Below are 21,871 nucleotides of genomic sequence, written 5' to 3' on the forward strand. Positions count from 1 at the left end.
TTCTGTGGCTCCCTCTCTCTCTGCTCCTCCGCCTGCCTTGCCCTGTCTCTGTCTCAAAAATAAACATTAAAAATTAAAAAAAAAATTTAACGTTTATTTATTTTTGAAAGACAGAGAGAGACAGTGTGAGCAGGGGAGGGGCAGAGAAAGAGGGAGACAGAGAATCTGAAGCAGGTTCCAGGCTCTGAGCTGTCAGCGCAGAGACTGACGTGGGGCTTGAACTCATGAACCCTGAGATCATGACCCGAGCCGAAGCCCACACTTAACAGACTAAGCCACCCAGGTGCCCCTAAAAGAATGTTTTTTTAAAAGAAAGGGCACATCAAACATACATTTTCTGAGTCCTGCAAGTGTAAATGTCATTTTTTTTAACCTCTCAATTCAGAATTTGGGGATAGACTTGTAAATTCAAAATAATGTTTCCTAATGTGATACACTATTGATTGTTATATAACCCTAAAATAATGTTTCTTCCACTTCTTACACACTCTCATGGTCTGAGAAATGTACCAGAAGATAGCATTAAATATTTCATGACTTTTCTTAATACTTACTATTTCCATTTTAGATGTTTCTTGGTTGATGCAAAATCCCAGTTGCAGTGTTGAGGAACGGGCATTAGCTCTCAAAACAAAATCTTCAAGAGGGAACTCTAATAAACAATCTTGCTAATGTTCTTGAATTAATATTATGTAAAATACTATGAGCTTTGCAAGCAATGCATTTCTTTAAAATTTGTTGACGTTTATGTTGAGAGAGAAAGAACAGGCTGGGGAAGGGCAGAGAGAGAGGGGAACAGAGGATCCAAAGCAGGCAGGCTCTGTGCTGACAGCAGAGAGCCAGATGCTGAGCTTGGATTCCCCAACTGTGGGATCATAACCTGAGCTGAAGTCAGATGCTTAACCGACTGAGCCACCCAGGCGTCCCTGCAAGCAAGGCTTTTTACTTTAAAGAAAGTTAAGCTTTCAAAAAATTCACTTTCCCTCCAAATATCGGAGGTATTGCTGATGTCTTCCAGCCTCCTTCACCTGGCTGCTGAACCATCTGATTCTCATTGCTAGATCCGTTTGAAATCTACGCGCCGGGTCTGGGGAGGGTATGCAATTCCCCTACTGTCTTATAGGTGGCGCTGCAGAGAAGGGCAGAGCTTAGCACATCCTACTCTGGAGCAGGAGACACTTGCCCAGTAGGGGGCGTAGCCCGTGGGTGCCAGGTTTCGGTGAGCCGTACGCAACGTCAGGGGAGGGAACAATTCTCGCCCCGCCTCTGCCATCTGCAGCGTCCTGTGATTGGAGGAAGGTCCCATCACTTGGCTGAGCCGTTGAGGTGGGAGGAAGAGGGCCCCATCCGAGGGTGACGCTGAGGAGGTAGAGTCAGAGAGCGCTTTGGTCTGTGAGTGAGAGCGAGCGAGCCTCGGCAGCACTTCGGACGCTCCCCCACATCTCTCTGCGGTGAATGGCGGCGGGATGGAGCACGAGGGGAGCGGCGGCAGCGGAGGGTCGGCCGGGCTCCTACAGCAGATCCTCAGCCTGAAGCTCGTGCCGCGGGTGGGCAACGGGACCCTGTGCCCCAACTCCACTTCCCTCTGCTCTTTCCCAGGTACCGGCCCCGCCCCGCCCCGCGCTTGCGCACTCCGCGCTCCGTCGCCGCCGCCCGGCCGGGGGGCGCCCCTTCCCCCGCGGCGGGGTCCTCTCCGCCCGGCTGTCCCACTTTGCCGGGGCTGTTTGCCTCCTGGAAGGAGGTTCCCGCTCCCTCGGCGGGGAGCTGGGGGATGTAGCACTTCCTCCGTCGCTTCCCCGCCGGCACCTCTGGCGGACCATTCCGACTCTGCGCTGGGGGCCAGAGCGGAGGGAGCGGCCGCGAGTGGACCCGTCAGTGGAGGGAGCTCGGCCTCCACCCGAGCTGATGTTGCTGTTTGGAGTTTCCAGAAGCTCCAGGGTCAGACCGGGACCCGACAGAGCCCCGGAGGCGGTCGCGCCTGCTAGTTAGGGGCTCGAGGCGCCTGGCCCCTGTGGTCCGCGCCGGCCGCGCGGCTCTCGCAGCTCGGACGCCGAACCGTCCCGGCCGGGCTGAGGGGCGGTCGGCACTCCGCGCTGCCCTGGTGTGTAATTTCGCCCCAGCCCCGGGTGCCCCCGGGTTGTCTGCCGATCGCTCCCACCTGCGTCCAAACGCACCCACTCCGCCAGCTTCTCTTTCGAGGAATCACTTTCTGAGACCTGTTGCCGAATTCCCCACTCCCGCGTTCGAGATCTCTGACACAGATACGTTTTCACTCTCCTTAACGCCCGCTGGAGCTTCTGCTGGGCCTGATGTAAGGGTTTTTTTCAAAATTATAAGAAGGTAGAAAGCTCTCCATGCTCAGAAAACTGAGAGGAGGAGAAATGACTGGGGAAGGCTCATAAAGGCTTTGAGGGGAGGGCGCAGTTCTGTGTTGGACCTTTAAAAGGCCAGGAGACAGAACAGTGGCGATGGAAGGGTGAGGTTGGGCTGTCCGGCAAAGGTGACTGGGAGTAAACAATTCGAGAACTGGGCCAGGGACCTGCAAAAGAAGAACGATTGGATTACTTACTGAATGCAGTCATAAACAAGGCATCTGTGATTTCTCTTCCACGGGGAAGCGACTGCCGGGCGCCATTCAGTGGACCCCCGGGACTTGGTGTGTATTTACCTGCCTAGTAGTTTCCCTGACAGCTTTGTGGGACAGCTGATGATAATAACCACGTTGGGGCAGATGCAGATGTTAGTTTGGAACTCTAGCTAAAATGATAATCTGGCAGCTCACGTTGTTTCAAAAGGTACTAAGAGCACATTTGACCGTGACAACAAATCTATGGCATTCTGGAGACACTATGAAAAATGCAATGTACACACAGTCTGGAGGTTCTGCTGGACCAGATTAGTCTGTTTTTGTTTCCTCATTTTGAAATTTTCAAACATACTGATACATTGAAGTACTTTACTTCCGACTCGTTATTAACATTTTCATTCTTTTGCTTTATCTCTATATGCATATATGTGTGTGAATTGTGTATGTACATACATACACACACGCACACAACATTTTTATTTTCTGCAGACCCATTTGAAAGGAAGTTACCGAAGTGATGATGCTTGGTGCCTAATACTTCAGCATGTATCTTTTTTTTTATTTATTTAATTTTTTAATGTTTATTTTTCAGAGAGAGAGAGAGACAGAGTGTGAGCAGGGGAGGGGCAGAGAGAGAGGGAGGCACAGAACCCAAAGCAAGCTCCAGGCTCTGAGCTCTCAGCACAGAGCCCGACGCGGAGCTCCGACTCACAGACCGCGAGATCACGACCTCAGCTGAATTCTGATGCCACCCAGGCTCCCCACATAGCTTTTCTCTTTAAAAAAACCAAACAAACGAAAAAACCCAGATCTAATCCAGGATCACACTGTGCATTTAGTTGCCATGTCTCTTTAGTCTCCGTGAATCTAGAACAGTTACTCCATCTTTGTTCCTTCACATTTTTGAAGAGTCCAGCCTAATTTCATGTCCTATAATTTAAGTTTATCGATCATTTTTTTCATGCTTACATTCAGATTAAACATTTTTGTTTAGAATCCTATCTATACAGGTGATGTCCATTTCTCAGTGCATTATATCAGGAGACTTTTAACATCACGGTGTACCTTTACTAACACTGCTGTCAATCATTTGGTGAAGGTGGTGTTTATCGGGTCCCTCCACTGAAAGGGTACCTTAATCCTTTTGCGATAAGTCATATGTGAGGTGATACTTTGGAGCTGAATATTCTCCAGTCTTGTCTATCTTTTAGTTGCCTTTTCTTTAAGATCGAGATAAGTGGATTTGGGACAGTAGTTAGACATTATGTCATAGCAGCTATGACAGCTATGAGAATTGTTTTGCTTTCAGAAAGTATTCTGAAAACAGGAAACTGCCACATGAGTTTATGGGCAGTTCTATTGATATATATAATTTGGGGGAACTATTCATTCATATTCAGCAAGTATACATTGGGCCCAGTGCAGGCTCTGGGCTTGGGATATAAACATACATGAGATATAGCCCTTGATCTGAAGTTGATCAGAATGGGATGGGTAAACACAGAGCCTCCCTGCTGTGTCTCATCTTTAACTGGACTAATGGATGTTATAGGTACGTGGAGTTTGATCCTTTTTGAGGCACCAAAGCCTGCTTACAGTGAGTTCTATTCATTGACCTGAATCTGGAATTATTTCTGTTTTGGCCTCACAGAAAAGGCTACTTGTGCTTTACGACAAGTCAATATGGCAAAATCGTTGCTCTAAGATACTCTGTGGTTTGTCACCATCAGGAAGCTTTGAATTGATTTTTTTAACCTGCATTTGCAATTTAGCCATTTAGATTGCTGCCTAACCCTCCCTATTCCAGGTTGTTCAGATTTCTTTTGTCATCGTTTTTTTAGCAAATCTGAAAGGCAGATCTTGTCTTTTGCAGGAATGATATGAACTTTTTGAAGGTAGGAATTTTTATTAATGGCAGTGTTAAAGCGTGTCCTGTGATAGTTAAACTGAAACCTACCTAGGGTTTGGTTTTGCCGTTGCCGGAGCCAAGAATGGGTCACACTCAAGACCAGTTATTTATTCATTCACTCAGTAAGTATTTACTCAAGTGTCTGTTGCCTGCCTATTATTTTCTAGGTACCAAGTAAAGATGTGTAGTGAGCAAAACAAAGGAGGATAGAGAGAAAATGAAAGTATGGAAAGGAAGAGCTGGTGTTGTCAGACAGGAGGGAGATAGTAAGTGGCAGGTCTTGTGCGTCAGGTGGGGGAATGCCGTTTTACTTAGGGTCATGAGGAAGCTCTTGATGATGATGCTATTGGAGCTGCAATCTGAAGGACGTGAGGCACAAGCCATGCAGCTGTTGGGAGAAGCTTCTGGACAACGACACAGCAGGTTCAGAGCCCTGGCTCAGGAGTTTACTTAGGAAACATAAAGAAGGCCACCATGGAGGACGGAACATTGTGGGCAAAGCAGGGAGGAAGAGGTGAAGTCACCTCCCAGAGGGTGGTATGGGAGGGTTTTGAGCAGAGGACGGATGTTTTGACCAACTCCTGAGTGTTCAATTCAGTGGTTTTTAGCATCTGCAGAGTTTGCACCCATCATCACAAGTAACTTTAGAATATTTTATCACCCCAACAAGAAACCTCATACTTGGGGCGCTGGTGTGGCTTAGTCAGTTGAGCGTCCAACTCTTGATTTCGGCTCAGGTCATGATCCCAGGATCGTGGGCTCAGGCCCCACGTTGGGCTCTACACTGAGCATTGAGTCTGCTTAAGATTATCCATCTTTCTCTCTCTCTCCCTCTACCCCTCTCCCTCGCTTGTGTTTGCGCTCTCTCAGATAAAAATAATAATAATAAAACAACCCCTCACAATATACTTCATACCCTTTAGCACTGATTTTCTGGCTTTGTGTGAATAGACGGAAGGCCAGATCAGGACCAAGAGGCCGCTGGAGTGAGACAGGCCAGAGGGTTACACTCAGAAACCAGCAGTGAGCAGGCAGTCAGGCAGTGGTGTCAGAAGAGAGGTGACAGCCTGCAGCGGGCAGTCCTGGTGGGAAGGCCATCACTGTTAAGGAGGAGTGGAAAGGTCTCTTGGGGAAAACTCCCTGCTTTCCTTTATTCTCACACTACTCCCACGTTCACCACATTCTGACACCGATCGTAGGGTTTTCTACACGTCTACCAATTCTGTGACACTAGTTGGGTGTCCTGAAGTTCAGTTCCTACTCTGTCTACCTGGAGTTAACACTAGATCCCACAGGTAAAGGGCTCACTTTCCCCAGTTCGTATGCCAGTCAGAAGTCTAGGTGGTTGGCTGTGCTTCTGACCGGCCGGCTCTAAGTTGGAGGTTCCTATGACCCTCTTCCTTGGTTCAGTTAATTTTCTAGAGTAGGTCACAGAACCCAGGAAAATACTTTACCTCCTAAATCACCAGTTTATTACACAGGATATTAAAGGATACAAATGAACACCAGATAAAGAGTTACATAGGGTGAATTCAGAAGGGATTCTGAACAAAGGAGCTTCTGTCCCTGTGGAGCTGGGGCCTGCCACCCTCCCAGGACATAGGTGTAGTCACCAAACCTGGAAGTTCTCTGAACTCCCTGCTTTGGGGATTATATGGAGGATTAATCACGTACACGTGATTGATTATTAACTCCACTTCCAACCCTTCTCCCTTTCCAGAGGATGGAGGGTGGGGCTGAAAGTTCCATGCTTATAATCATGGCTTTCTGGTGACCATCCTGGAGCCTACCAAGAGTGCCTTCTGCGAACAAAAGAGGTGCCTGGAAATTCCAAGGGATTTGGAAGTTCTGTGTCAGAAACCAGGGTCAGAGAGTAAATATTAGGGGGTGCCTGGGTGGCTCAGTCAGTTGAGGGTCCTGTCATGATCTCACAGGTGCATGAGTTTGAGCCCCGCGTCGGGCTCTGTGCTGACAGCTCAGAGCCTGGAGCCTGCTTCAGATTCTGTGTCTCCTTTTGTTTCTGTCCCTCCCCCTGCTCATGCTCTGTCTCTCAAAAATAAATGTTTAAAAAAATAATAAAAGACTAAATATGAGAACAGAATATTTTCTAGCACCATTATTTTTTTCTTAAAAAATTTTTTAAATGTTTGTTTATTTGAGAGGGGGGTGCGGCAGAGTGCAAGAGGAGGAGGGGCAGAGAGCAGGCTCCAGGCTCTGAGCTTTCAGCACAGTGCCCGATGCAGGGGTCGAACTCACAAACCGTGAGATCATGACCTGAGCCGAAGTTGGACACTTAAGCAACTGACACTTAGCACCATTATTTAAAGGGTTTTAGGAGCTCTGTCAGGAACTGGGGGCAGTAACCGATATATATGTATTTGATTTTGCAGGGGACCAGATAGACCCCATGGTGGGTAGGTGGGGTTCAGTAAGAGAGGGGTCTCACAGTGGGCAGTGTGGAGAGATGTAGGCTGATGGGCAATTAGTGTGAAGGCAGTCCAGCACTGAGTTGCAGGACCAGGTAGGACTACAGTTCCCAGGTTCCCTTAGAACCCTGGCTTCAGAGAAGCTGACCTTGTTCATTCGGTTGTTTGACCTGGAACATAAAAAGATAGAGTGGGGCCAGCTAAAAGGATGGCTGAGTGCTGAGCCTCACCCTGCCCACTTGGCTTAGGCTTCTTCTGCTTCTCTGACTGGGGCCAGGTTGGTCTTGAGGCCTTGCTTAGAAATTGGTTGACTCAGTTGTGGAGATTAGATAGGGAGCCAGCCATTACAAACCCTTTCTGTTAATAAAGAACTCACCTAGAGGAATCTGCAGTCTGTGTGGCTTATCCCTTTAACTGAACCATCTGTCTGAAAAACAGATTCTTAAAGGTAATAAGCTCCTTGTGGGCAGCATGTTTGTCTTGTTTTGTTTCACTCAAGTGCCTGACATAGGGGATGGGCTCAGTAAATACTTGATTGTTGAAAGAATAAACTCTTGGTGCTTGTATTAGTTTGCTATTGGCACAGCAACAACTTACCACAATTTAGTGGCTTCAAACATCGTAGAGTTCTGGAGGCCTGAAATCCAAAATGGGTCAGCAATGCTGCCTTCCTTCTGAAGGCTCTAGGAAGAATTGGTTTTCTTGCCTCTTCCGTCTTCTACAGGTCACCTGCATTCTTTGCTTCTCGCCCCCTTCCTTCATCTTTAAAGCCAGAAGCATAGCATCTTCCAAGCACTCTGTCTCCAACCCTCCTGCCTCCTCCTACAAGCACCCTTGTGATTACATTAGGCCCACTTGGAAAAGCCAGTCTACTCACCTATCCCAGGACTCCTGACCTAATCACCTCTGCAAACTGCCTTTGCCACCTATTCATGGGCTCTGGGGTTGAGTGTGTGGACATCTTTGGAGCCCAGTCTGTCACCAGTGCTTAATCTGATTGTCCCTTATAATTTTTTGTTGCAGATTAATTTTCTGATTTATACTTCAACATCAGGCAGTGCTAGGACTTCAGCCGTCAGGGTAAGCAAAGCTGAAGATAATGCGCTTGATTTGAAATAGTGAACAAAGAAATACTGTAAGATATGTAGACACAGATTTTTGACAGCATATTGAACCGAAGAAATGAAAAGTACTATATGATGATCCATAAATAGCTATTACGTAGATAGCAAATTAAGGTGCAGTAGGTTAAAGGGAAATCGCTTAGTTTTTTTTTTTTTAAGTGTTTTATTGATTGGGGTTTGCCTTTGCTATTAAGAGTCCTTTAATAATCTCATCCATCTGAAAAGTGTTTTATAAACTAGACTACTCACCTAACATAATAAAGCCCTTTTTTTCCTCCTTAATGTGACTTAAGTGATGTTCTATAAGATTTGTAGGCACTGATGAAGCTAATGGATGCAGCTCAAGGTTGTAGGAGGGTGCATGCGGTATGCTTCCCCTTCTCAGAAACTCCGGAAGTGCTGACCTGCTTTGCCACACCTTGTTTACAAATAGGCTTCTCAACTTTCAGGAAAATTGAGATGTGGGTTGGTAGCCTAGCAGTCCTCCTCAGGCAGGTGCTGTGCACCAGGAAAATAGGGAAGGGGTGAGGGTTGGTGTTTTAGGCTGCTGTAACAAAATGCCGTAGGGTGAAGTTTTTTTTTTTAATTTTTTTTTTTTAATGTTTTTATTTATTTTTGAGACAGAGAGAGACAGAGCATGAGCAGGGGAGGGGCAGAGAGAGGGAGACACAGAATCCGAAGCAGGCTCCAGGCTCTGAGCTGTCGGCACAGAGCCCGACACGGGGCTCGAACTCACAGACTGTGAGATCATGACCTGAGCTGAAGTTGGACGCTTAACCGACTGAGCCACCCAGACGCCCCTAGGCTGAAGTGGTTGAAGTGGCTCAGTCCATTAAGCTCCTGACTTTGGCTCAGGTCATGGTCTCACGGTTTGTGAGTTTGAGCCCCACATTGGGCTCTGTGCCGACAGCTCAGAGCCTGGAGCCTGCTTCGGATTCTGTGTCTCCCTCTCTCTTGGTGCTCCTCCCCCACCCGTACTGTCTCCCTTTATCTCTCAAAGATGAATAAACTTTAAAAAATTTTTTTAAAAATAAAAACTTATTTTCTCACAGTTTTGGAGCCTGGATGGCCATGCTGTGGTGAGGGCCCTCTTAGGCTGCCTTCTTGCTATGTCCTCACATGGCAGGGAGAGAGAGTGAGAGACGGAGAGAGAGGTCTCTCTTCCTTTCTCATCAGGCCTCGATCCTCTCGGACCCACTTTTATGCAGTTATCAATTTGGTATGTCTCTGGCAGATCAAGGCCTCACCTCCCAGTTCAATGCCCTGATGGTGCCATGGCGTTCAGTATGAAGCCAGGCTCCAGCACCGCCTTGAGTTGCTCCAGAGAACAGTGCTTACCTCTAAAACTTGGGGAGCTCCAGCAGGGCCCGAGAGTAGTATCAGCTCAGTGGCGGGGTCTGAAGTCCGTTGTGGCAGCCAGCAGGCAGAATGGCAACTGCTCTGAGTTCTTAGAGGCAGATTTTGCATCCCATTGTCCACCCTGGGACGCTGGCGTTCCTGGTGCCATCATAGAATTTCACACGCTCGGTGGTGGGATAGAGGTCAGAGTCTCCACGTGATTTGGGGAGTAGCTGGTAAGGACTGTGGGATTGAAGATGGGGTTACTGCTTTGGAAGGGGACAGCATGGTTCTGTGCCATGGCGTGGGGTCAAGCTGGCGGCGGCGGAGTACAAGGGGGCTTAGGCTGAAAAGACCAAGCTGCTGTCACTGAGCCAGGGTGCAGGAGAGGTGTATGGGCACCAGAGCTCTGGCGGGGGCACACGTATTCGAGGGGCGGTTTCTGGACACTATATTTTTACATATATTAGCTTTTTATGTTACATATATTTAGTTTTTAAGTTTGGGACCTTACTATGTAATCACTTTATGCCCCGTATTTCATGATCTAACTTGGCTTAGCAGAATTTGGCAAACCCTGTCAAACAGACCAGTTTCAACAGTATTATGAAATTTTTCTGAAGATAGATCTTGTTCGGCGGGGGGTAAAAAAAAAAGTCTCACAAACGGTTTGAAACTTTTTATAGCAATCTGTTTTTCACCAGAGCAAAAGTGCCAAAACACCCTCAGTCGTTTGTTATTTTTAATAAGCATTGAGCCCTAGATGGGGCACACCTGATACTTTCATTCAAAGCATGAACTAGGTGTCCTAATTCAGGTATGTGTCGAATATAGTGTTAATTGAAGCTTTAGGTGAGTCAAATGAGCAAAGAATTAGTATAGCCATCAGTGACAATGCCAAGGGTGGCTTGGGGGCATTTGGCTCCCACCCACAACAAGAATAAGAAATTGGGAAGGAAACATGCACAGCAGTAATTCTTTTTTTTTTTAATTAAATTTTTTTTTTTTTGAGAGTGAAGAGTGAGTGGGGGAGGGACAGAGAAGGAGAGGATCCCAAGCAGGCTCCGTGCTGTCACTTGGGAGTCCACCTCATGGGGATCGATCTCACGAATTGTGAAATCACGATCAGAACTGAAATGGAGTCTGACGATCAACTGCCCAACCGTCTGAGCCCCCCTGCGCCCCCGCACAGCAGTCATTCTTACGACTGCTTCAGATGCAGCTTCAGATACAGCTTGAAGAAGAGCCCCTGGTCCTGCCCTTCCCGGTGTCCACGGTCCCCAAGCCAGTTAGTGCTCCTCATCGTTTCTGTAATTGTTCATTCCAATCCCACCAGCCTTCCCAAACTGTTCTTTTGGAAACAAAAGCCTTTTTTCTTCTTTTTCTACTTTCTTTTAATAATAATTCTGTAAGGGGCGCCTGGGTGGCGCAGTCGGTTAAGCGTCCGACTTCAGCCAGGTCACGATCTCGCGGTCCGTGAGTTCGAGCCCCGCGTCAGGCTCTGGGCTGATGGCTCAGAGCCTGGAGCCTGTTTCCGATTCTGTGTCTCCCTCTCTCTCTGCCCCTCCCCCATTCATGCTCTGTCTCTCTCTGTCCCAAAAATAAATAAACGTTGAAAAAAAAAATTTAAAAAAATAAAAAAAAAATAATAATTCTGTAAAAGCCAGTAAGCAGCTAGAAAAGCTTTTTAAGAAAAATCAAAGTAAAAAGTGAATTGTCATTAGCCCTACCCCAACGTATCCCACTCCCTAGACATAAGGCTCTTTTGTAGCTTGCCAGCATGGAGCATGCGTGGGGCCCAATAGGGCTCTGCCCCAGCCCCCACAGGCACTGTGGGCTCTGGCAAGTTCCTTCCCTCCCTCTGCCTCTGTTTCCTCAGCCAAGAGCCAGGGATATCATGTGCCTCACAGAGTTGTTTAGAAGATTGCACTGGTTAAGATTTGTAAAGCACTTAGAACAGCGCCTGCACATGTCCTCAATATTTATTAAGTACACCTACATCCAGACTGTTTTCCGAATTCATAGACTTAGGCACACGTTTGTTTCTTTTGTTTTTATAAAAACAGAGTCTTCTGTACACTCTTCTGGAACTTGTTTTTTTTTTTACTTCCCACTGTGGCTTGGGCATCTTATCCCATCAGTATATAAAGATCTATCCCACGTTTTTACGTGATAGTGTAATGTTACAGTATGTAGGGGCGCCTGGGTGGCCCAGGCGGTTAAGCATCCAACTTCAGCTCAGGTCATGATCTCACGGTTCATGAGTTCGAGCCCCGTGTTGGGCTCTGTACTGACAGCTCAGAGCCTGGAGCCTGCTTTGGATTCTGTGTCACCCTCCTCCTCTGCCCCTCCCCCACTTGCACTCTGTGTGTGTGTGTGTGTCTCTCTCTCAAAAATAAAAAAAATTTTAAATGTTACATTATGTAGCTGCACCAAAACATGTTTGACAAGCCCTACACTGATGGACGTACAGTCGGCATCTAGTCTTTGCCATTACAGACAATGCTGCCGGGAACCCCTTGTTATCTCCGGCCTTGCCTGCATGTGTATTCCTGTCGGATGTATTCCTGGAAGTAAAGTCTCCGTGGCAAAGGTGTGCACACTGGACTTTCTTGGATACACCCTTCTAAATTACCCTCCAGAAAGGTTTTCTAGTTTGTACTCCTATTGGGAGTGTAAGGTGGGGCCTGTGAAATAGTGTCCGGACAACCCTTTACTGCTCAAAACCTTTAATGGTACTTTTAGGGCTTTCACACTGAAGTCTTTAGTCTGGCCTTGAAAGCCCACCATAGTGTGACCCCATCTGTCTTTGTAGCTTTTTTTTTTTTTTTTTTTTAAGTAGTCTCCACGCCCAATGTGGGGCTTAAAGTCATGACCCTGAGCTCAAGAGTCACATGCTGTACTGACTGAGCCAGTCAGGCGCCCCTATCTTTGTAGCTTTAACTGCTTTTAATCTTATAAACTCTCTGTTTTAGTCAGGACACTCGTTTTTACTCCGGGAAGTTTTGCCCCAGGAGGACATCTGGCAAAGTCTGGAGATAATTTTGGTCATTGCAACTGGGGGGAGGCCAGTACTGGCATCTAGTGGGGAGAGGCTAGGGTGCCTCTCCGTGTCCTGCGATGCACAGAACAGCCCCACAACAAAGGGTTGACTGGTCCAGATGTCGGTAGTGCTGTGGTCCGGAATCTCTAAGTTTAAGCTGTTGACTGGTCTCTGAAACTGCCTGTTACTTACCTGCTCCTAGCACAAGGATGGACAATATATTTTATCTCACATGACACCTTCGTTGTATCCATGTGGGTAGCTAAGGGGCTATTTTGAGAATTCTGAAGGCTTGCCTGGGTTCACTGAGGGGAATTGCTCTGTCTGCTGTTTACCAGATTGCAAAGTCTTGAGGGCAGGGTGGTATCTCCTCCTTTTTTGTTTTTTCTGAGGTGGCTCATGCATAGGTTTTTAGACATAGTTGGTGATCATATATTTTAATGTTGCCTAAATTACAGTCATATTAAAAGTCCATTAGACATTCTCCCTAGGAACTAGTTGCGCTAACCTGCCCCCTCACTTATGTGCCGTTTGTCTCTAAGGCAGACATTTATATTTTCTGGTATTTATTTCATATCTTAAAGAGCTTTGCTATTCTTTTTTTTTTTTTTAATTTTTTTAATTTTTTTTTCAACGTTTATTTATTTTTGGGACAGAGAGAGACAGAGCATGAACGGGGGAGGGGCAGAGAGAGAGAGGGAGACACAGAATCGGAAACAAGCTCCAGGCTCTGAGCCATCAGCCCAGAGCCCGACGCGGGGCTCGAACTCCCGGACCGCGAGATCGTGACCTGGCTGAAGTCGGACGCTTAACCGACTGCGCCACCCAGGCGCCCCTAGAGCTTTGCTATTCTAAGACGTGATGGCCTGATATGAATTTATGTATGTATGTATGTATGTATGTATGTATTTAGGACCTTTATCCGTGGTAACCTATATTAAAAACATTCATTACTTACATGTAACACCCAGTGCTCATCACAAGTGTCCTCCTTAATGTCCGTTACCCGTGTAGCCTGTGCCCCACCCACCTTCCCTTCAGCAACTCTGTTCTTTATAGTTAAGAATAGTTACGAGTCTCTTATGGTTTGCCTCCCCTTCTGTTTTTATCTTATTTAATTTTTCCTTCCATTACCCTGTGTTCCTTTGTTTTGTTTCTTAAATTCCACATGGGTGAAATCATATGGTATTTGTCTTGCTCTAACTTACCTCGCTTAGCATAATGTACCCTAGTTCCATCCACGTCATTGCAAATGGTGAGATTTCTTTTTTTTTTTTTTTGATGGCTGAGTAGAAAATGATTGTTGTGGAGTACCTGAGTGGCTTGGTCAGTTGAGCATTCAGCTCTTGATTTTGGCTCAGGCCATGATCTCATGGCTCACGAGCTCAAGCCCCACATCAGGCTCTGAGCTAACAGTGCAACGCCTACTTGGCATTCTCTCTCTGTCTCTCTGTCGCTCTCTCTCAAAATAAAAAAAAATTTTAACTTAAAAAAATTTTAAAAAAAGGAAACGACTGTTGAATGAATAAAACTGTAAAGCTTTTCCATCGTAGAAGTCTAAAATGATTGATCATTTTAGGGGTTGACCAAGTTCTTCTGGAAATGGCCAGATAGTAAATATTTCAGACTCTGCAGGCCACGTGCTCTTTGTCACTGTTTCACCTCTGCTCTTGTAGCGTGAAAGCAGGCCTAGACAAGATTTAAATGAATGGGCATGGCTGCGTTCAGTGAGAGTGTATGCACAAAACCAGGTGGTGGCCTGAGGGCCGTGGTTTGCTAATCCCTCTAGAACCATCAATATTTAGATATTTGACTGCTGAACCTACCTGGCACCTGGATGGCTTTGAAAATGAAATAAGCGGGTATGATGACGAGCCCTTGGTAATTCCTGTACTAGGAAAGTCTGTGACTTGTGACCTTTCTTTGCTTTTCCTTGTAGAGATGTGGTATGGTGTGTTCCTGTGGGCACTGGTGTCCTCTCTCTTCTTCCATGTCCCTGCTGGATTACTGGCCCTCTTCACCCTCAGACATCACAAATATGGTAGGTTCATGTCTGTAAGCATCCTGTTGATGGGCATCGTGGGACCAATTACTGCTGGAATCTTGACAAGTATGTTAGACATTAAAATACCAGTCATACGTTTCCTATGACTAGTCACTTAATTTCAGGACCCATTTTAGAAACATGTCTGTGTGAAATGAAGAAAAAAGGGTGGCTTTTAACCATGGGCGCTTTCTTTAGCGTACTGTTTTTCTCTTATCTCTAACCCCCGCCTCCTCCTCCTATGATTTGGCTAACATCTTTGACTTCCGAAGTTGTATTTTCTCTCACTGGCTTCAGATAAGCTGTGTGAGGCTTTTGAGATGTAGTAAAACTACATTTTGAAATCTAGTAAAAGGTGTTTATCTTTTTGGAAGCTACTGCTCCTTTCTTGTCAGCTATCAATTGACCGATGGCATCAAAAGATTGTTGACGAGGTCCTTCTCCTCACTCAGGATGAATAATAATTTTTTAAGGATGGAAGAATAATTCTAGTTCAGAAAAGTACCTGATTTGAGGCACCTGGGTGGCTTAGTCGGTTGAGCATCCGACTTCAGCTCAGGTCATGATTTCATGGTTTGCGAGTTCGAGCCCCACACATGGTTTGCTGCTGTCATTGCAGAGCCTGCTTCAGATCCTCTGTAACCTCCCCTCTCTGCCCCTCCCCCACGCGTACTCTTTCAAAAATTTTTTTTTTAATGAATGGTACCTGATTTGTCTTCTGGTTATTTTTTTCCCCTGTCAAAACTTTCTGAATAAGAATTGGAGGGGCGCCTGGGTGGCTCAGTCAGTTGAGCGTCGGACTTCAGCTCGGGTCATGATCTCATGGCTTGTGGGTTCGAGCCCCATATCGGGCTCTGTGCTGACAGCTCAGAGCCTGGAGCCTGCTTCAGATTCTGTTTGCCTCGGTCTCTGCCCCTCCCCTGCTTGCACTCTGTCTCTGTCTCTCTCTCTCAAAAAATAAATAAACATTTAAAAATAAATTGGAATAACACAGGCACCTGGGTGGCTCAGTCGGTTGAGCTTGGCTTCAGCTCAAGTCATGATCACACAGTTCGTGGGTTCGAGCGCCTCATCAGGCTCTGTGCTGACAGCTCAGACCCTGAAACCTGCTTCAGATTTTGTGTCTCCCGCTCTCTCTGTCCCTCCCCCGCTCATGCTCTGTATCTCTCTGTCTCTCTCTCTCTCTCTCTCAAAAATGTTAAAAAAATTTTTTGAAGAACTGGAATAACAAATTATAAATTGTTTTTACTTGTTTTTGGCTTTTGCTGATATCATAAGGATGAGAATCAATTTAGGTCATTTTTAAGCTCATGATTAAATATAAATATATTTTATATAAATTAAAAGCTCCAGAAACCAAAACTAAAAACACTCCATTATCACATCCCTAAGTGAAAACCTCAGTTTGCGTTTTGGTATATGCTTTCAGACCTTTTTCCAGGTGCACGTGTAAACATAAATACATGCTGAAAAGATAGAAACACAACATTCCTGCTAATTTGTAATTTTTGTGTGAGTGTGTGCATTTAAGCCTTGAGCTCTAAATGGAACTGCCCCTCTGCCTTTTCTTTGACTTGAGGTTTTTTTTTTTTTTGAGGACAAAGTGGCCTCATTTCTTTGTGTTCTGTAGGTGGTTAAACCTTTGTGATAACAGGAGGAGGAGGCCAGTTTTCTCTTGTCTGCATTAAGGTGTTTCCATAACTGGCTTTATATAGTATTTTTAACTGTATCGCCTGCTGCTGCTCTTTAGAGACCCTCTGTTCCAGTTTCCTTATTGGATTACCGGCTCCTAGGAGCTGTCTCAGATTTCTCATCAGTAAAATAAGGATAATTCTACCCTCCTCAGATGCTGTGTGATGATAAAAGGAAATAATGTTTATTTAAAGTACTTAATACCTAACACTTAGGAATCGTGCAATAAATGTGTCCATTCTCTCTTTAAGACTCTGGTGAAGAGAGTCCCTTTCCTTCCCATTTTACTGCTCCTCCTGGTGTGCTTTTTTCTGTTCTTCCCTTCTTCATCATCTAGGCCCCACCTTAGGGCCTACTTCAAGTTTCTTACACTTCTTTCTACCCAACCTACTTGTTTTGGAGCTAAATTATGAAGGGGCCTGATGCAGCAGGTGCCTTGCAGATGTTAATAACATAGGCACTGTATGCATAGGCACTGGAGGTGGGCATTTGAAAGTCACAGATGTTCCAGGCAACCAATACAGATACTGGTTAATTTGCTCTTTCTTCTTCTTCGAATTTGTTAATATGTTTTCATATCACATGTGTAAAATGTGTAGGCATTTGATTGAGATGCTGTATGTTGTCTTGTATTATTCAAAATCTGTTTCATGCTGTGCTTTCTCTGTTCCAGCTTGATCTGAGTATCATGAGAATAGGGATCTTAGAAAACATACAGGCAAATACCTGTTTGCAGGAATGAACACACTGACCAAGGAGGATTCTGTTTGGAATGGTCTTTGAGAGGAGGGTCATCTGGGAACTTTGGATCTATTATTGTCAAACTAATGAAATCTTGGCTCTCTCAATACAATGCTGAGTCCCTGTAACAATTCATCTGGGTTTCTAGGGAGGTACAGATGTTTGTGTTTGGTTTACTCCGTTTCTAGAAAGTTGTGGTGACTTAACGTAATAAAGACGATTAATGATGTGGGGAACAGAAAGGACCCCCTTAGCACCTCTGGCCTCATGCCCTTTGAATTAGTAACAACTTCATAAACGTAGAGTCACCCTTTCCTTTTCCCTCTGCTCCTCCTCTGTCCGCTTGGGGAGGGGAGCTGAGTACAGTAGAAGACAGAGCGGGCGTCTCCGGCTTTTTCTGAAATATTTCTTGCTCGGTTTCCCTGGAAAGTTTCATTGGCATTCATTACCAAAATTTTATTAGGTACCTGTTAAATGCTAAGCATGGCAAATAAGAGATGTTTTTGTGATGAGTTTGTAATCAGGTCATGTGGAAATTTGTGATTTGGGTTATGATTTCCAGATTATTTTATTCAGTAAATCCAGGAGACTCCATTTTAAGGACTCACTTTTCAGCGTCTGAAAGCACTAATCAGTAATTTATAAGTCATATGGAGAATACTTAAAATCTAGAGAAAAGTATAGGGAGAATAAGACATTTCTATGATATTTAAATTTTAATGTAAAAAAATCTGGAATATTCTACTTAGGGTAGGATTTTAAGTACTGTATTTTCCTGATTATATTAACCTTGATTTTTTTTTTTTTTTTAACGCTCTTGAATTTTTAAACAGGTGCTGCAATTGCTGGAGTGTACCGAGCAGCAGGAAAGGAAATGATACCATTTGAAGCCCTCACCTTGGGCACCGGACAGACATTCTGTGTAGTAGTGGTCTCCTTTTTACGGGTTTTAGCTACTCTATAGCGAACACCCTTATACCCCGATGGCAAACCTCATTTTTACAGAATCCTCAAAAAGAATACATTATGGAATGTAGTGTTTTCTTAATTCTTCAAATGGAAGAAACTTGGATGAAGAAATACGTGTGAAGAACGACATTTCAGCCCTTTCTGCGATTTGAAGCTCCAGGAATCGAAGATCTTACTGGACTCTTAATGTTCTCAACCAAAACAAATCAAGTGGGTTTTTTTTTGGGGGGGGGGGGGCAGTATTTAAGTAGTTTTACAGGTGCACCTTTACCCAAGCTAGGTCAACAATGCTTCTAGATTGACATACTTTGCACTGAAATGTATAATAATCTGTGAGAAAACGCAATGTTGCCTATAACAGAGAAACTATGAAAAATACTGGTTTCTTTCCGAACAGAGTATACCATACTAAAACCTTATTTAATCTAATCTTGATTAGAATTTGGCAGACTCTTCTTTTGCTACATCTTCATGACAGTAAGTGCCAAGTAGGTTTTGGTTGAGTAGAGCTTTGAGAACAAATTTGGTGAAACAGAACAGGAAAAAACCCTACAACACAAGTAGTGGCTTCAGTTCCACTGCTGAAAGAAAAAGAAGATGATGTGACATTTTATGGAAAACTATCTTGACCTCTGATTACTTAACATATTTTAAGAGATGTGAATCTATTGTTTTGTACATTTTATCAGAATAAGCTAGCTGACTGAGACTTTTTTGCCTCCCAAGTTTCTGTACCCCTTTTCTTGTCACTTTCATTCTCTTGATTTTGGTTAATTGGAAATAGACCCTATTAAATAGCTTGAGTTCAAAATTTTAAGCCAGATTGGTTAGGATGCTGTTTGGACAGTGAGGTACCAAAAAAATTGTTTTTTGTTTAAACATTGTTACAGTTTTTCTTAGTGACTTTAGTTGAAATTCTTGAAATGTAGCTTAAACTAGGGTAGAGGTTATTGATTTCTTAGTCTTAATATGGTTACCACTTTTACAGTATTGGGGGTCACTCCCAGAAAGTGCCTAAAATTTAATTTTCAGATATACTTCCACATTTTACATTTCCCTTCAAGAGACTATTTCCTTACAGAGAATTAAACATCGTTTCTTTAACCCAGTTTTAGCTATCTTTATTTTTCTTCTGCCTAAATTGCTTTTTTATTAAAATGTCTGAAAACTGTGACCTTCAAAAGAAAAAGGATAGCAAAAATTAGATATCTAAATTGATCCTTACCACCTAACTGTGTTGTATGGAATACAGTCATTCTGTTTTCAGAATAGTTTCTGATTCATTAAACCTGATGTTTTTAAAGGAAAGTTTTCATTGTGACAGTAAGGCTAACAGCCCATGAGGTCATGTACACACAAACAATATCTATTCCATTTAAAGCAATATGCCCTCCAGCTTCTGATTAAAAATAGCCTGGAAGATGAACTTATCAGGGAAAGTCAAAGAGGAAAAATTACAAAGAGGTCACAAAATTAACTGGAGATTTCCTTCTAACTAATAGGCCATTAGACCACTTATCAAAATTACAGTGACATATATTCAGACTAGGTGGAAAATTACAAGAAGACTTGGAATGCCAGCAAATGTTTTTATACATTCCCCAAGTTTTCTCTCCAATGCTCAAATCTTTCTTTCAAGCAAATGTAGCCTTTTTTTTTTTTTTAAAGAGATTGTATTTTTAAGTAATCTCTACACCCAACATGGGGCTCAAACTCACAACCCTAAGATCAAGAGTTGCTTGCTCCACTGGCTGAGCCAGCCTGGTGCCCCTAAGTCTTTAAATAAGACTCCTTTTTCCAGTTCAAGGAGCTGTGATTTTTGCCAAGTAGCCATTCAATTTAAGACACTTGGGGACAGGGGTGCCTGAGTGGCTCAGTCGGTTGGCTGTCTGACTCTTGATGTTGACTCAGGTCATCATCTCACGGTTTCTGGGTTCAAGCCCTGCTTTGGGCTCCTCACGGAGCCTGCTTGGGATTCTCTCTCTCTCTCTCTCTCTCTCTCTCTCTCTCTCTCTCTTCCTCTCTCTCCCCCCTCCTCCTCTCCCTCCTCCCTCTCCTCCCTGCTCTCTCAAGATAAACTCTAAAAAAAAAGAAAAAGTGGGGACATTATATCCTTTATTGTAGAAAGTTATTTTAATCATCTCTCTTGAAATATACCTCTTACTAGAATTCTCACCTAAAACATTTTGGATAGAATTTCACAAGTTAAACACGTGGGCCTATGGTTGGTAGGCCCCTCTTCCTGAATACTAATTTTTGAACATACTGATAGATGATTTAAATATTTGGTTATTTTTCTTTTAGAGCCAAGACCCAAAAGTTAGTGCATTTTGTAAAGTGTTTTTGTTCCCATCTTTGTTTGTTTGTTTGCCATATTTTGATGATCTGCTTTTTTAAAACTTCAAATATAAACTATATCTTTAAATTACTGAATATTTCATCCATCCCCATATGTGAACATTCTACTGTGAATAAATTTCTATAGACCTTTATATAGATTGAGCTTTGTAGCTTGAGATGTTTTTAAGGAAAAACTATTTGGATGATAAAGAATGTCTCTTCTTTTTTGGATTTTTTTTTTTTTAATTTCTTGTCTCAAATACACAATTATTTGGGGGTGGTCACTCGTGGAAAAATACTGGCATTTGTGCTGAACATTTTATTTTACCATATATAGGTTTGTAGAATTTTTGCCAACAACTGGCTTTCTTAGTGGCTATGCAAACACCCCTTCCCAGCTAGATACCCACTTTTTTTTTTTTATTATTTTTTTTTTTTAGTATTTTTTATGCAGGGGAAGGAGGCAGCTTGCAGTCATAAAAGCTGGATTCTTTAATACGGGGGCTTGGCAGGGGTGGGGGAGGCACTTCACGAAAACTTAAGTCCATGTACAAATTGCAATGAATATTCCACAAGAAGGATGTCTCTTTGTGCTCTTAACTCATTTTTAAATTTTGCAGCAAAACATTTACTGGAAATGTCTAAACCAGTGAGAAAAAGTTGATGCAAATCATTAAGCCATTCCTTATGTTTTCTAATTTTTTTTTAATGTTTTATTTATTTCTGAGAGGGAGAGAGAGAGAGAGACAGAGCATGAGTGGGGGAGGGACAGAGAGAGAGGGAGACAGAATCCGAAGCAGGCTCCAGGCTCCGAGCTGTCAGTACAGGGCCTGATTTGGGGCTCGAACTCCCCAACTGTGAGATCATGACCTGAGCTGAAGGCAGCTGCTTAACCGACTGAGCCATCCAGGCACCCCATGTTTTTTAAATTTGGAATTGTATGTTGGCTTTCGGTTTCAGTGTCCTTTCTGACTGCTCTGGTGTGTATTAAGTTCTTACTACAACTGCAGTGCATATCGACCTTCCCTAAGAAACCGTTTCCTGGGAGGTGAGGCCGGCCGCCATCAGCCAGCCCCAGGCAGGAAGTGTGGTGTGTGTGCATTTCTGTTTCGTGCATTAGTTAGGCTGGTTGTCACTAAAATCAGCTTAGCTTTTGTATTAGATTATTTCACCAACTGCTACAGTCCAAATGATCAAATCTTTGTACAATAGAAAATTATTTAAATTTTATTTTTCTACTGACATTTCTAATTCTGGTATAAATGTTTATCAATAAAGAATTTCAATTCTGTGAACTGGGACTATTATTTTTATATTCAGTGGCCAATGAACTGAATCTTGCAGTAACGTCTGACTTAAATTTAGGGAGTTTTAAATAACTTACTACTTAACATATGTTTGGCTGTATTCCTTTTATGTTCAACGTCTTACTAATTTATGGTAAAATTCTTGTTCAAAGGTGTGATTAAACTGTACTTAATATGTAATCTTGAGTCCTCTTAACTGCACTTTGTGGGCTAGATCTTATCAACTGGAAGCTTTTTGTATGAAACCACACTGGCATGGACAAAAGCTGATAAGGTGTATGAAAAAGAAATATTTCAACAGTAAATTCACGTGGCGAGAGGCTCCCAACATTGGTTTAGTACTCTTCATTG

The 21,871-nt window shown here is 43.9% G+C and overlaps 1 protein-coding gene across 5 annotated transcripts; it reads left to right on the forward strand.

The window, feature by feature from the left end:
• The first annotated feature begins 1,320 nt into the window (after positions 1 to 1,320).
• TMEM170A (transmembrane protein 170A) lies at positions 1,321 to 21,508 on the forward strand. Of its 5 annotated transcripts, none has more exons than XM_030298910.2 (3): positions 1,321 to 1,599; positions 14,367 to 14,537; positions 17,738 to 21,508. In XM_030298910.2, the coding sequence occupies exons 1-3, from the start codon at positions 1,467 to 1,469 to the stop codon at positions 17,866 to 17,868; spliced, it is 435 nt and encodes a 144-aa protein (XP_030154770.1). In that variant the 5' UTR covers positions 1,321 to 1,466; the 3' UTR covers positions 17,869 to 21,508. The 5 variants fall into 5 exon arrangements, with proteins under 5 accessions (XP_030154770.1, XP_030154771.1, XP_030154772.1 ...); XM_030298911.1 differs by having other exon boundaries at positions 14,367 to 14,468; positions 17,738 to 19,320; XM_030298912.1 differs by lacking the exon at positions 1,321 to 1,599 and adding an exon at positions 1,707 to 2,311 and having other exon boundaries at positions 17,738 to 19,320.
• Positions 21,509 to 21,871: the final 363 nt, after the last annotated feature.

The sequence above is a fragment of the Lynx canadensis genome, chromosome E2, assembly GCF_007474595.2.
Source record: "Lynx canadensis isolate LIC74 chromosome E2, mLynCan4.pri.v2, whole genome shotgun sequence".
Classification (NCBI taxonomy): domain Eukaryota; kingdom Metazoa; phylum Chordata; class Mammalia; order Carnivora; family Felidae; genus Lynx; species Lynx canadensis.

Excerpts from the sequence above, each read along its gene's own strand:
- TMEM170A (XM_030298910.2), top strand. The coding sequence starts at position 1,467 with ATGGAGCACGAGGGGAGCGGCGGCAGCGGAGGGTCGGCCGGGCTCCTA. Across the intron at positions 1,600-14,366 it reads TTCCCTCTGCTCTTTCCCAG|AGATGTGGTATGGTGTGTTC; the intron begins GTACCGGCCCCG and ends TTTTCCTTGTAG. Across the intron at positions 14,538-17,737 it reads TACTGCTGGAATCTTGACAA|GTGCTGCAATTGCTGGAGTG; the intron begins GTATGTTAGACA and ends ATTTTTAAACAG.